The sequence below is a fragment of the Brassica rapa genome, chromosome A01 (assembly GCF_000309985.2).
Source record: "Brassica rapa cultivar Chiifu-401-42 chromosome A01, CAAS_Brap_v3.01, whole genome shotgun sequence".
NCBI classification, from domain to species: domain Eukaryota; kingdom Viridiplantae; phylum Streptophyta; class Magnoliopsida; order Brassicales; family Brassicaceae; genus Brassica; species Brassica rapa.
This window is the reverse complement of record NC_024795.2, coordinates 4,445,091-4,458,311: the sequence shown is the minus strand read 5'-3', so window position 1 is coordinate 4,458,311 and position 13,221 is coordinate 4,445,091. Positions and strand designations below refer to the sequence as shown.

Below are 13,221 nucleotides of genomic sequence, written 5' to 3'. Positions count from 1 at the left end.
CTCCTACATACACGTGCCTTTACAAACGCGCATGGAGCCTTTACGAATAAAAGATGCTCAATCAAGTTCTCATTTCAACCTAGGGTTGGGGGACATAGGGGGGTTTAAGGTTTATAAGAAAGTTTATAGATAGATAACAAATCGTAGGCCATGTAAAACAAAAACAGTAATGAAGAAGTTTCTATCAAGACTCTCAAAAGTCAATACAAATCCAGCATTACATGGCCCTCGTATATCTCCATCATGTTGACCATTCGTAGTCTTTTAGTTGACTTGGACAGTGACCAAATTTTATCTTTTTTCATGTGAATAATTCACTAATCATTCTTATTAACTTATCAATAAAATTAACAACATAGCTATTTAAATTTGTCGTATTAAACTATTAATTTCATCACTCACGAGTTTTCTGATGAATTACATGTAAATAGTAAATACTGTGGTAGATTTCACATGTATGCATATAATAGCTGACTGTTTGATTCTCAATTTTTTGAAAAACATGTCTCACACATGTCTTGTCACAGTGTTCGCTTCCCTCTTTGCTTCTACAATCCTGAACCTTTAAAACTCATGATTTCGTTTGATTCACAAGTCACATAAGCATGAGAGAAAAAAAAAAAAAAACAATCTTACTAGTAAAAATGCTTTATTGTCTTATTCTCCTCCTCCTCCTATGCCTCTCTTCAACGTATCTATGCCTCTCACTAAACCACGATGCCACCATCCTCCGGCAAGCCAAACTGGGCTTATCTGACCCGGCCCAGTCACTATCTTCCTGGTCCGAAAACGACGTCACTCCGTGCCACTGGCGCGGCATCACCTGCGACGCCACGTCAGCTGTCTTCTCCGTTAATCTCTCCAGCTTCATGCTCGTCGGTCCTTTCCCCTCCGTCCTCTGCCGTCTTCCTTCGCTGTCTTTCCTCTCTCTCTACAACAACTCCATCAACGGTTCGCTCTCCGGCGATGAGTTTACATCGTGTCGGAATCTCAGCCAACTCGATTTGTCGGAGAATCTCTTGGTTGGTTCCATCCCGGAGTCACTTCCTTTCACGCTGCCGAACCTCCGACACTTCGAAGTTTCCGGGAACAACTTATCAGATACGATTCCAGCGAGCTTCGGAGAGTTCCGCAAGCTCGAGAAGTTAAACCTCGCCGGAAACCTCCTCTCCGGTACCATTCCCGCCTCTCTCGGAAACGTATCCACCCTGAGAGAACTCAAACTCGCTTACAATCTATTTTCACCGGGTAGAATCCCGAGTCAACTCGGTAATCTAACGGAGCTTCGTGTTCTCTGGCTCGCCGGCTGCAACCTCGCTGGTCCGGTGCCTCAAGCTCTGTCCCGGTTGACTCACTTGGTCAGCTTGGATTTGACGATGAATCAACTCACCGGGTCTGTCCCGAGTTGGATCACGGAGCTGAAAAGCATCGAGCAAATCGAGATATTCAACAACTCGTTCTCAGGCGTGTTACCGGAGGCGATGGGTAACATGACGATGCTAAAGAGTTTCGACGCGTCGATGAACAAGCTGACGGGGAAGATTCCCGACGGCTTGACTCGGTTAAACCTCGAGTCGCTCAACCTCTTCGAGAACATGCTCGAAGGGCCCTTGCCGGAGAGCATTACTCGCTCCAAAACGTTAACGGAACTAAAACTGTTCAACAACAAACTCACAGGGGAGATACCGAGTCAACTCGGGGCGAGCTCCCCATTGCAGTTCGTGGACTTTTCGTATAATCAGTTTTCCGGCGAGATACCTGCGAATATATGCGGAGGAGGGAAGCTAGAGTTTCTCATGCTTATAGGGAACTCTTTTTCCGGTGAAATACCGATAAATCTTGGAAAGTGCAGGAGCTTGACACGTGTCAGGCTGAATAATAACAAGCTTTCTGGTCACGTTCCGGAAGAGTTCTGGGGGTTGCCTCGTATGTCGCTGCTCGAACTCTCGGAGAACTCGTTCACCGGAAGAATCTCTGAGTCCATCGCCGGTGCAAAGAATTTATCTAACCTGAGAATCTCAAAGAATCAGTTCTCAGGTTCGATTCCCGGCGAAATCGGATCGCTTAACGGACTCATCGAGATCACCGGAGATGAAAATAGCTTCTCCGGCGAGGTTCCTAGTACTTTGGTGAAGCTTAAGCAACTGAGCAGGCTCGATCTCAGCTCTAATCAGCTCTCCGGCGAGATTCCATGTGGAATTCGTGGTTGGAAGAATCTGAACGAGCTCAATTTAGCTAATAACCATCTCTCCGGCGAAGTCCCTAGAGAGCTCGGAGACTTGCCGGTTCTTAACTACCTCGATCTCTCAAACAATCAATTTTCCGGTGAGATTCCACCGGAGCTCCAGAATCTGAAGCTCAACGTTATAAACCTATCGTATAATCATCTCTCCGGGAGAGTGCCTCCTCTCTACGCTAACAAAATCTACGATTCTAGCTTTGTCGGAAACCATGACTTGTGCGTCGATGATCACGACAGTCGTTGTCGGAAGAAGAGCACACGGTCTCAAAACATCGGTTATGTCTGGATTCTCCTATCGATTTTCATACTCGCCTGTATGGTTTTCGTCGTTGGGGTTGTTATGTTTATCGCCAACTGCAAGAAGATGAGAGCCTCCAAGAGCGCTAGATTCTCCGCATCTAAGTGGAGATCCTTCCACAAGCTTCATTTCAGCGAGCATGAGATCGTTGATTGCCTTGACGAACGGAACGTGATCGGATCTGGCTCCTCCGGTAAAGTCTATAGAGTGGAGCTTAGTGGCGGAGAAGTAGTAGTAGCTGTGAAGAAACTAAACAAAACGGCTAAAGGAGGGGAAGACGATTCGTTGAACAGAGACGTTTTCGCTGCAGAGGTGGAAACGCTTGGAACGATTAGGCATAAGAGTATTGTGCGCTTGTGGTGCTGCTGCAGCTCCGGGGACTGCAAGTTGTTGGTATACGAGTACATGCCTAATGGGAGCTTAGCTGATGTGTTACACAGCCACTGCAAAGGCGGGGTGTTGTTGGGCTGGCCTGAACGGTTAAGGATCGCTTTGGACGCAGCTGAGGGTTTGTCATACTTACACCACGATTGTGTTCCTCCGATCGTGCACCGTGACGTGAAGTCTAGTAACATATTGCTAGATGCAGATTATGGAGCCAAAGTAGCTGACTTTGGCATTGCAACAATCGGTCAAATGAGCGGTACTAAATCGCCAGAAGCTATGTCTGGAATCGCTGGTTCTTGCGGTTACATTGCACCAGGTATGATAACATAACAATAAAATGATAAAACCATACATTTACATAATGTTTCAAATGATATTGGTGCGTTAATAGTTTTTTTCTTTCTAATGTTTCTGCAGAATACGTATATACACTCAGGGTGAATGAAAAGAGTGATATCTACAGTTTTGGTATCGTGCTTTTGGAGTTGGTAACGGGGAAGCAACCAACAGATCTAGAACTTGGAGATAAAGATATGGTGAAGTGGGTGTGCACTACACTTGACCAAAGCGGTTTAGAATCGGTGATCGATCCCAAACTTGATCTGTTCAAAGAAGAGATTAGCAAACTCATTCACATTGGTCTTCTCTGTACGAGTCCTCTCCCTCTAAACCGACCTTCCATGAGAAAAGTCGTGATCATGCTTCAAGAAGTCTCTAGTGCTGTTTCTAGTAGCGGTCCAAATGCGTCCAAACGCTCTAAGAGCAGTGGGAAACTCTCGCCTTACTATGTGGAAGACGTAAACAGCGTTTGAGCATTCAAATATGGGCCGGTATGAGTTGCGCTGGGCCAGAAATAGTTATTTGGTTTGTATTAGGTTAGGTGAATTGTAAGAAATCAGAAACAGAAAAATGGAGCTTTCTGATTAGGCAATAGCTTTTAATGCTATGACTAGATTTTGACCCGCGCAGGCGCGCGGGTGTATATTTTGAAAAATATGTTGATATTTGTTTTTCATGTAATTATTAAGATTTGGAAAAATGAATCCGAGGAACATAACCGATACCGATCCAAAGATATAGTACCAAACCCAAACATAAATTGATTAAATATTCTAATTATTCAAAATTTTGTTATTTAGAGAACCGAATCTGATCCGAACCGAAGTATTTAGTTATCCGAATTTATCTAAAAATAGATTTATATACTTATATATATTAATTATTTTTAGATTTAACGTATATAAAACATCAAAAATGATACTTTTAAATTGGTTTAAATACTTGAAAATATATATAGATAGTCAAAAGTAAATATCTGAAATAGTTAAAGTATACTCAAATCACCAAAAATACTTAAAATAATTATTGATTTCGTATCCAAAATTTTAAATCAAGCCAATTGATATGTTAAGTTTAAGTATTATGACATATGTTATTCAAATTTATACGTAATATATTATTTTATTTATACATTTTGAGAAATTTAAAATATATAATGATTTAAGACTTTAAAAATAATTTAAATTAGTTATCCAAACCCAAACCAAACCCGCAAAGATCCAAATCGAACTCAAACCAAAATTTAGAAACATTCTAATAAGGCTAAAATCTTTGACCCCGAAAACCCAAAATACAAACCGATCAGAACTAAACCCGTATGGGTATCCAAAAGCCCATCCCTAGTCATTATTATATATCGTATTTTATCATCATAGAATTAATCGTATTTTATATGTACCATCATATAAGTAATCATATAATTAATAGTATTTTATACATACCATCATATAAATAATTACATATATTATATTTTTAAAACTTAATATGAAATATGAAAACCATAATTTGAGTTGGTATTTCAAATTGGGCTTTGTATTATATTTTTCTTATATATATTGACAATATTTTTTTATAATGGTTATTGAAAAATAGTTTAGTAAAAATCCATTTTTGAATATATGTATATTTTTGAATCAATTTTTGATATAAATCAAATTTGAATTATTATTTTGATTTGAAATATGTATATAAAGTTTAAATTTTGTTTTATGGTTAGTTTAGAAAATTTTTTTTTAGGGAATTAGATTGACCCATTTTGGTATATTTTAAAAGTGGCCTAGATAACTTTCAATTTTTTAAAAAAACATAAGCCCATTACTTTTTTTTTTAATACTACTATCTTTGTTTTCAAACAAAAATATATTTTTTTAAAAGACTGCAATCCATGTTTCCAAACACTCCAAATTTTTAAAAGTCCTATTCAAGTCTCCAAACACTCCAATTTTGTACTTGAGTTTTAATAAGATAGATTTTAATAAGATAGATGTTTGGATATTAAAAATATTTTTAATTAACGCTAGGCCTGGGCATTTTAACCTGGACTCAAAGACCCGAACCGGAACCGACCCAAAAATACCCGACCCGAACTCGGACCGAAAATTTACAAGTACCTTTTGGGTATAAATTGTTTTTACCCGAATGGACCCGGAACCGAAAAGAACCGATCCGAATAGACCCGTATCCGAAAAGAACCGACCCGAATAGACCCGACCCGATAAGAACCGATTTGTACCCGACTTAAAAACATGTATATCTAAAGCTATAATGTTTTTGTGTTCTATTTTATATATATTATTTTATGATTTAGTTGAAATATCTTTTGATAACAACATTTGTTATTATTTTGTAATATTGTTTAAGTAATATGAAGCTTTAAAATGTAAAATTTAGAGTTTAAAAATGTTTTATTTTAATTATTAATAGTTTCATTTAGGTTATTTTGTAAAATTTTAGATATATATGACAAATATCAACTAAATTTGATGGAATTGGGTATGTCATGTCTTTTTCAGATCCTAAATACCCGAACTCGACCCGGACCCGATATGGACCCGAAAAATTATGGGTATTTTATTGGTATTTTAATTATAGACCCGAACCGATCCGGACCCGAGAAGAACCGACACGAACCCGAACCGAAAATTTCTAAGTACCTATTCGGTCTAAATATTTAGGACCCGAAAGATCCAGACTCGAAAGGAACCGACCCGAACCCGATCCGAAGACCCGAACGTCCAGGCCTAATTAACGCGATGATTAAGTTTGTAACATTTGATGGTTGGTCCACCCTATAGCCAACCTTTACTGAGTCATAATCGACCTAAGGCCTGGCCGGTCGGGTTCAGATCTGCTAGTATTTCAGAATCTAAAATCAGTTTAGATATTTTTACATATCGAATTAAGTTTGGATAATTTTAGTTCAGATTCAGTATATATTTGTCTAATTATCTTCAAATATTCATTTGGATTTTGATATTATCCGTTCGGCTTCAAATATTAAATTTCTAATAATTCAATACTCGTTTGGATATTTTGTTATTTATTTCAGTTTGGATTTTCTTAATCAGGTTTGGATATGGGTAATGATAAAATATCCAAACCTAATCGACACATTACCATATTAATTTGTAAACGGATTTGCATTCTTTTTTGTTTTTTGTTTTTTTTTTTTGAAAAAGAGGGCTAGTAATGCGACTCAAAAGGGGCTACATGTTCAATAGATTTCCCTCCAAAACATATATATATATATATATATATATATATATATATATATATATATTTAATTACATGATGTATTACACTAATACTTATATATAGTAATTTGTAATAACAGTGAATTCATAGTTTATATAGTCGTGGTGGTGGATGTAAGCATAAAGTTATATTTGTATTTTACTAAATAACCAAACATAATGTGATTGGATTTCTTGAATGACACATTGCTACGATTCTACCTATGAAAACAACAAGCAAAGCACAAATTTTCGTAAAGGACTCACATAACTACATAAGTGTTTTTATCAACAAAAAACCTACATAAGTGTAACATCTATTTTTGTTTAGTTTGTTAATGTCTTCAAAATCAACGGGAGAAGATTAGAAACAAAATTAGAATACAAAAAGAAAAAATAAAGGTCGAGGTTCCTTGTTATGCATGAGAAGTCTACGTGAAGAAATAGAATAATGACTGACTTTTAAGTTTCTTTTTCTTTTGATATATAAAAATCAGCTTCCTACTTTTATTTATTCAGTTTCTATATATTATTAATATATCATAATTACACTGACAAATTCATGCCACAAAGTGATATAATATAACTCTACCTTAGTACACTATTTCACTATATAAGTAGATGCACATTATACATATGGAGATGTTGAGAAAAAGATGTATATACAGGTGTAAATTATAAGTATAAGCTTATGTAATATCTTTGCATACACTCTAGGTTGACACTGGACCTTAACTTCTTTTTCTTATTTTGTTTCTATGAGCTCTTACAGACCAGCAGCAACACCTTGCCCCAAATCCACTCCATCTTATATTCATTTTAGATCATAATCTATACAGCTATCTTTATATTAGCAGATAATAAATTTATTAATTTGCAGATTTTATATATAGTTTTATATGATGCATTATATATAGCGCAAACAAAATACGACCAGATAAACGTAATTTGGACCATAACTTAAGAATGTTCTTGTCAAATAAGGAACGTTCTCTTGTCAAAATACGACCAGATATTCTTTCACAATGTTTGTTTTCTTTTGTCTTCATATGTTTTTTGTTCGATCGGTCATTGTCTACTTCTCTCTCACACACCATACATGACATGTAGAAGCCAAACCAAACTTAAAACCCAAGCAATCTGTTCTTCTTTTTCTTACGATAATCCATTATTAATAAATATATTCTGAATATCATTGTATAAAAACAAAAAGAATGTAGTGTTCCTTCTATTAATTAAATATTTTTTACTCCAAAGTATGTATCTGCATATATATACTTGTAAAACAAGAAAAGTTCCAATATTTTATCAATGTTAGATAAATGTAAAACTAAAGATTCGGGAGTTTCATAGTTAAATGTACTTACACTTTACTTTCAAGTTGTAGGTGTACCTCTCCCTATCATTGTTACTTAGCATGTATGCTTCCTTGTTTAGACATACTTTTTAAGTCGTAAAATAATATTTTCTTACTATATAGCATACAAGTACATTCGTATACATTATAAATGAGATTTAATAATAGCTATATCTTATTTTTCTCTCTCATGGATAGTGCAAAGTTAATATCAAGGGCAAAAAAGAGCAATTAACTCAGCTTAAAAAGTGATGAACAAGAATTCAATTCCTTCCTCTTTCTCACGATAACCTCAAAGAGTTCTACTTAGGAAACATATGCTTTAGCCATCTTTAACCCTTTTTCCCTTCTCTCTATCTCTCTCTCACGCCTTTGTTTATTCTAATGAAGTTGTGAGAAGTGTGGAGGAAGAGAAGAGAGGTAATGCACGAGAGAAAACTAAGATACACAAAACAACATGACTTGGTGCAATGACCGTAGCGATGTTCAGACCGTTGAAAGAATCATTCCTTCTCCAACAGCGGCTGAGTCTCCTGCAGCCTCATTGCAAGTCTCTACTCACAAAACGTGTCCTTCATGTTGCCATAAATTCAAGTTTCATGAACAGGTTCTTCTTTCTCTCTAGCTAGCTTTATCCAGCTCTATAGATTTGGAAACTAATCAGTGATTGATATGAACAAAATATGCTGTATATAGGCGGGGATCCATGACTTGCCCGGACTGCCTGCCGGAGTGAAGTTCGATCCGACGGATCAAGAGGTACTGGAGCATCTTGAAGGAAAGGTAAGAGACGATGCAAGAAAGCTTCATCCTCTCATCGATGAGTTTATTCGTACCATCGACGGCGAAAACGGCATATGTTATACCCATCCTGAGAAATTGCCAGGTTATTTTATGTTGTTTCTTCCAAGATACTATAATCCTATCAACAATTATTCGCTTTTATTTAATACCGAATATTAAGTTTTTTTTGTCTTAATATGGTCTAAACTACCGACATAAAAGAAGAACAAATCATTTACTTTATAAATAGATTATAGATCTACTTTTTAAAGAACATTAATGCACAATTATCTTATTAAATGAAACTTTTCGTACATTTAGCGAATATCTACTCGTTCTATTTTTTATATCATACACAAGTCTATGTTAGACCATTCATTAGAAATTTAACTAAACATCCTAAAATTACTCATATATGATATTTTCCTAACAAAAACAATATACATCTAAACAATAACATTTCTAAGAAAACATAAATATATTGTCATTAAGTAATTATCATTTAACTGTTTATCATATTAAACATACACTATATTATATATAATTCAGTAACTAATTTTGAAATTAAATAGTATAGCCCAATTCTTTTTAAATTATCAAATTAAATTTTTATATAAAACAAAATAAAGAATATCTTATTGGTTGTAACATTTTATGTTGATATTTTTAGTAAAAATAAACATTAAACTAAAATATAATATATTAAATAAATAATATTTTAAAATATAACAAAAATAATTTAATTTATTCACATAAAAAAAGTTTTGTGAATAAAAATTTATAAACAAAGAAGCTAATAATTTTTTTTATTAATTCATATAAAACTAATGTTTAAAATTAAACTATTAATATTGATGTTGCATTTAAAATAAATAAACAAAAATACTTCATTAATATATGATTTGTACAATGTCATCAAACAAATTTTAACAAATATAAAATTTCAAAATAAAAATTATATACATAAAAATGATATTAGATATATATTTTTATAACATATTTTACATTTTAAATATTAATTAAAAATATAAATATATCCGCACGGATGTGCGGGTTAATATCTAGTTATAGTACTTATTTTGAAGCCATGCAATATTTCCTTTTACCAAAAAGAAAAGAAAAGTAACCCGGTTATTTATATCATATTGGTTTGACTCTCCATTTTTTCGTCATTGATTTTCGACTGCTAGTAGAGTTTTTTAAAACAAAAACAAAAAAGAACTGTAACAAACTATTTTGATTTTCAAAGTAACAAAAATGTCAAATAGAAATAGAGTGCGAAGCCAATCAAATTGATGTTATAATGTCATTCTTATATTTTTCTTCAACGAGTGTAATACCTGATTAAATTATGTCTAAAAAATGCCAACTGATCAGTAATAATTACATAGACATTAACTAACGTTCACATATATAGGTGTGAACAAGGACGGGACGGTCCGTCATTTCTTCCACCGACCGTCGAAGGCATACACGACGGGAACAAGAAAGCGACGTAAAGTCCACACTGACTCCGAAGTCGGTGGCGAGACACGGTGGCACAAGACCGGAAAAACACGTCCTGTTCTCACTGGAGGACGAGTAAGAGGCTACAAGAAAATCTTGGTGCTCTACACAAACTACGGCAAACAAAAGAAACCGGAGAAGACTAATTGGGTCATGCATCAATATCATCTTGGCACCAACGAGGAAGAGAAAGAAGGTGAGCTAGTTGTCTCCAAAGTATTCTACCAGACTCAACCACGCCAATGCGGTGGCTCTGTTGCTGCCGCAGCCACTGCCAAGGAGCGGCCTTACATTCATGGCCACGCCCATCACCTTGCTGGTGGTCGCCACCTTCATTACGATCTTCATAACGTTAAAGGAAATGGAGGGTCAGCTGGAGCCAGTGAGTATTATAACAATATTCCAGCGATCATCTCGTTTAATCAAACCGGGATACAGAACCACTTGGTTCATGATTCTCAAGCATTTATCCCTTAAAAATATGAGAATAACTTTTATATGCTTGGTCAAAAAATAAGAGAAGTCTATAATCTAAGCATATATATACTATAGTACACACATAAATACATTAAAAATAATTTAAATTTACATTGCAATACTATATACGTAACTTTTGTTTTTGTCATTATATTTTTCCCTTTTTGATTATACTGCTTTATATACAAGTTTAATTCCTTGGACTGATCATGAAAAAATGTACAAAGATCTCACTTTGTCTCTTGGTACATTAATTCATTGAGATATTTTATCGGCAACCTTTTAATGCAAAAACTAGTTTATTACATTTGACTCGTTCAGCAAAAACAGTTTCTTCTTCCTTTTTTAATGGACGAAGGTTATAAGCTTGGGATAATAGTAGATAACAATCCAAAGGTCTTAAGCTTTTGTTCCAAAGGATGCAAGAGAATTGAAAAGACTAACACAAACCACCACACATGTGTTTACTTGAGAAGCCTCTCTCTACTTCTTTGGATTCACATCCAAGTTCATCTCCTGTAGGTTAAGCAAAAGATCATCAGAGCTCAGGTACACCTTGTTGGCCGAGTGTGCTATGGTCTGAGCAATCTCTCTAGCCGCCTCGATCTTCCTGAGCGTTATGAACGCTTGGTTGTTTGCGATTGCCTGACCTATGAGCTGAGCACTCTTGGCTTCTCCCTACACAAGGCATTGGAACATTTGTTTAAATCGGTCTCATAACTTAAGGTAACTGGAAAATGTAGAACATGTTCTCTTTACCTGAGCGCGGATAACTGCACTCCTCTTGTCTTGTTCTGCCTTCTCAACGATGAACTTAGCCCTCTCAGCCTCTTGAGCAGCCACCTGCTTTGCCTCAATGGCAGCTGTGAACTCCTTCCCGAAAGTCAAGGTCGTGATGGAGACATCGTCAAGAGCAATGTTGAAGTTTGTTGCTCGTTGAGTCAGAATCTTCCTGATCTCCCTACTGACCGCCTGAAAATAGATTAGATAACTTGACTCAATAAGGAAATGGAAAAAGAATATGCATATATATTTACAGAGCCAATTAATTAGATACCTCTCTCTGAGTGATAAGCTGGCTAGCATTGTACTGAGCAACAACAGCTTTCAAAGTCTCGTGGATTATAGAAGGCAGAACTCTCTCGCTGTAGTTCTCACCAAGGGTCCTGTAGATCTCAGGTAGCTGGTCTGCCATGGGACGCGTGAGAACCCTCAGCCCAATTTTCACCTGAAAGTTTCAAAACACAGAGTGCTTAAGAAGAAGTTTGTCGACTTAACAAAATGGGAGGAGTTTTAAGAAGAGTACCATCTGGAGATCACGGCTTCCGGAAGTACTCTCAACAAGGTAAGGTCGTGCACGAACGTCATAGATGACAGGCCTTTCGAACCAAGGAACCATAAGGTGTGTACCCTCAGGGTAAACCTGCGTGCGTAAATAACAAGATTACTTTACTAACCGCGTACTTGTGAATATTTGTCAAATAAGAAAGACTATTACTAAGCTCAGTGAGAAGAGCAAAACAACAAGCTTTCACAAATGATAAACAGAGTTAAACAAATCAACCTAACCGCATGAGATCTAGGAACATTCAGTGGAAAAAGAGAGAGAAAGTTACATTACATCCACTGGAAACTCAAAAAGAACATTAACTAACCTTATCTTTAACACCGACTAAACGGTTGAACATGATGGCTCGATGACCCCCGTCAACATTGTAGAGACTGTGTGTGGCACCGTAGAGACCAAGCCCACCGATAATCCCAATCTTAAGCAACGCAGATACTGCACCCCCACCTGGCACCTTCGGCACTTTCACGTTGTTCAAATTCATCTTTTTTTTTCCTGGAATAATCCAACAAAGTTAAAAATAAAATAAAAAAACAAACTTTAAGGTGTGTCGGAACAGATTAACAAAACAAACACTCAAATTTTCAGACACAGATCTACACACTCTATGCAAATGCAAGACTAACTGTAAAGTAACAAAAGCAAATCATTAAAAGATTGCAAATTTAAGCAAGGGTTATCTCCAGAACGTTTCTAATTAAACAGCATCTTTGGCACTATAGCATCGATTAGTTGGTCAATTCGAGCAGAAAACTATCTCACCCACCTAAATTTTTTACTTAATTAAGAATTTTGATAAGAACTTTGACCGATACAGACCCATTTCGGAGAAGACATAGAAGGAGAAAGGAGACAAGCGTACCTCAAAACTTTGCTAATGTCGCGGAGAGAAGAGAGGGGAAGATCGTGAGAAAGGGGTTTAGGGTTTAAACCTTGGCTAGTAGTTAGTAGAACTTTCCGGTTAAAAAATACTTTGGGCCCACGTTATAGATGAAGCCCAGTTTCCCAAAGATTGAAAGCCCATTATAAAACTCGATAACTCTAATAGTACATAGGTCCACGTAACAAATTCGGATGATGAACAATTATTAAGGATCTAAATTATACTCTCTTTCTAATCGACCTTCCGTGGGGTAAAGTGGTCAATTACATTCTTTATGGATGAGCTTGATTGAGAATGGGTTTATGGGTTATGACAAGGGCATGTACAAATGTCACTGCCGCTTAACATGCAACCGAACAGTTGGCGAC

General features: G+C 36.1%; 3 protein-coding genes across 3 annotated transcripts; 2 read left to right on the top strand and 1 right to left on the bottom strand.

Moving 5' to 3' along the window:
* The first annotated feature begins 366 nt into the window (after positions 1 to 366).
* On the top strand, positions 367 to 3,873 carry LOC103854398 (receptor-like protein kinase 5). Its single transcript, XM_009131335.2, has 2 exons — positions 367 to 3,243; positions 3,345 to 3,873. Exons 1-2 carry the CDS (start codon positions 606 to 608, stop codon positions 3,737 to 3,739), a joined length of 3,033 nt encoding a protein of 1,010 aa, XP_009129583.2. The 5' UTR covers positions 367 to 605; the 3' UTR covers positions 3,740 to 3,873.
* A 2,694-nt stretch (positions 3,874 to 6,567) lies between these two features.
* On the top strand, positions 6,568 to 10,870 carry LOC103854379 (NAC domain-containing protein 73). The gene is made up of 3 exons (XM_009131317.3): positions 6,568 to 8,463; positions 8,553 to 8,742; positions 10,057 to 10,870. The coding sequence occupies exons 1-3, from the start codon at positions 8,314 to 8,316 to the stop codon at positions 10,620 to 10,622; spliced, it is 906 nt and encodes a 301-aa protein (XP_009129565.1). The 5' UTR covers positions 6,568 to 8,313; the 3' UTR covers positions 10,623 to 10,870.
* Positions 10,857 to 12,922, bottom strand: LOC103854389 (prohibitin-1, mitochondrial). Its single transcript, XM_009131325.3, has 6 exons — positions 12,833 to 12,922; positions 12,278 to 12,464; positions 11,929 to 12,045; positions 11,680 to 11,850; positions 11,382 to 11,594; positions 10,857 to 11,300 (listed from the first exon to the last, which is right to left on the bottom strand). The coding sequence occupies exons 2-6, from the start codon at positions 12,452 to 12,454 to the stop codon at positions 11,106 to 11,108; spliced, it is 873 nt and encodes a 290-aa protein (XP_009129573.1). The 5' UTR covers positions 12,455 to 12,464; positions 12,833 to 12,922; the 3' UTR covers positions 10,857 to 11,105.
* Positions 12,923 to 13,221: the final 299 nt, after the last annotated feature.

Coding starts and splice junctions, on each gene's coding strand:
- LOC103854379 (XM_009131317.3), top strand. CDS start 8,314: ATGACTTGGTGCAATGACCGTAGCGATGTTCAGACCGTTGAAAGAATC. Junction 8,464..8,552: donor AATTCAAGTTTCATGAACAG/GTTCTTCTTTCT, acceptor TGCTGTATATAG/GCGGGGATCCATGACTTGCC. Junction 8,743..10,056: donor CCATCCTGAGAAATTGCCAG/GTTATTTTATGT, acceptor TCACATATATAG/GTGTGAACAAGGACGGGACG.
- LOC103854398 (XM_009131335.2), top strand. CDS start 606: ATGAGAGAAAAAAAAAAAAAAACAATCTTACTAGTAAAAATGCTTTAT. Junction 3,244..3,344: donor TTGCGGTTACATTGCACCAG/GTATGATAACAT, acceptor ATGTTTCTGCAG/AATACGTATATACACTCAGG.
- LOC103854389 (XM_009131325.3), bottom strand. CDS start 12,454: ATGAATTTGAACAACGTGAAAGTGCCGAAGGTGCCAGGTGGGGGTGCA. Junction 11,851..11,928: donor GAAGCCGTGATCTCCAGATG/GTACTCTTCTTA, acceptor TGAAACTTTCAG/GTGAAAATTGGGCTGAGGGT. Junction 11,301..11,381: donor GTGCAGTTATCCGCGCTCAG/GTAAAGAGAACA, acceptor TGCCTTGTGTAG/GGAGAAGCCAAGAGTGCTCA.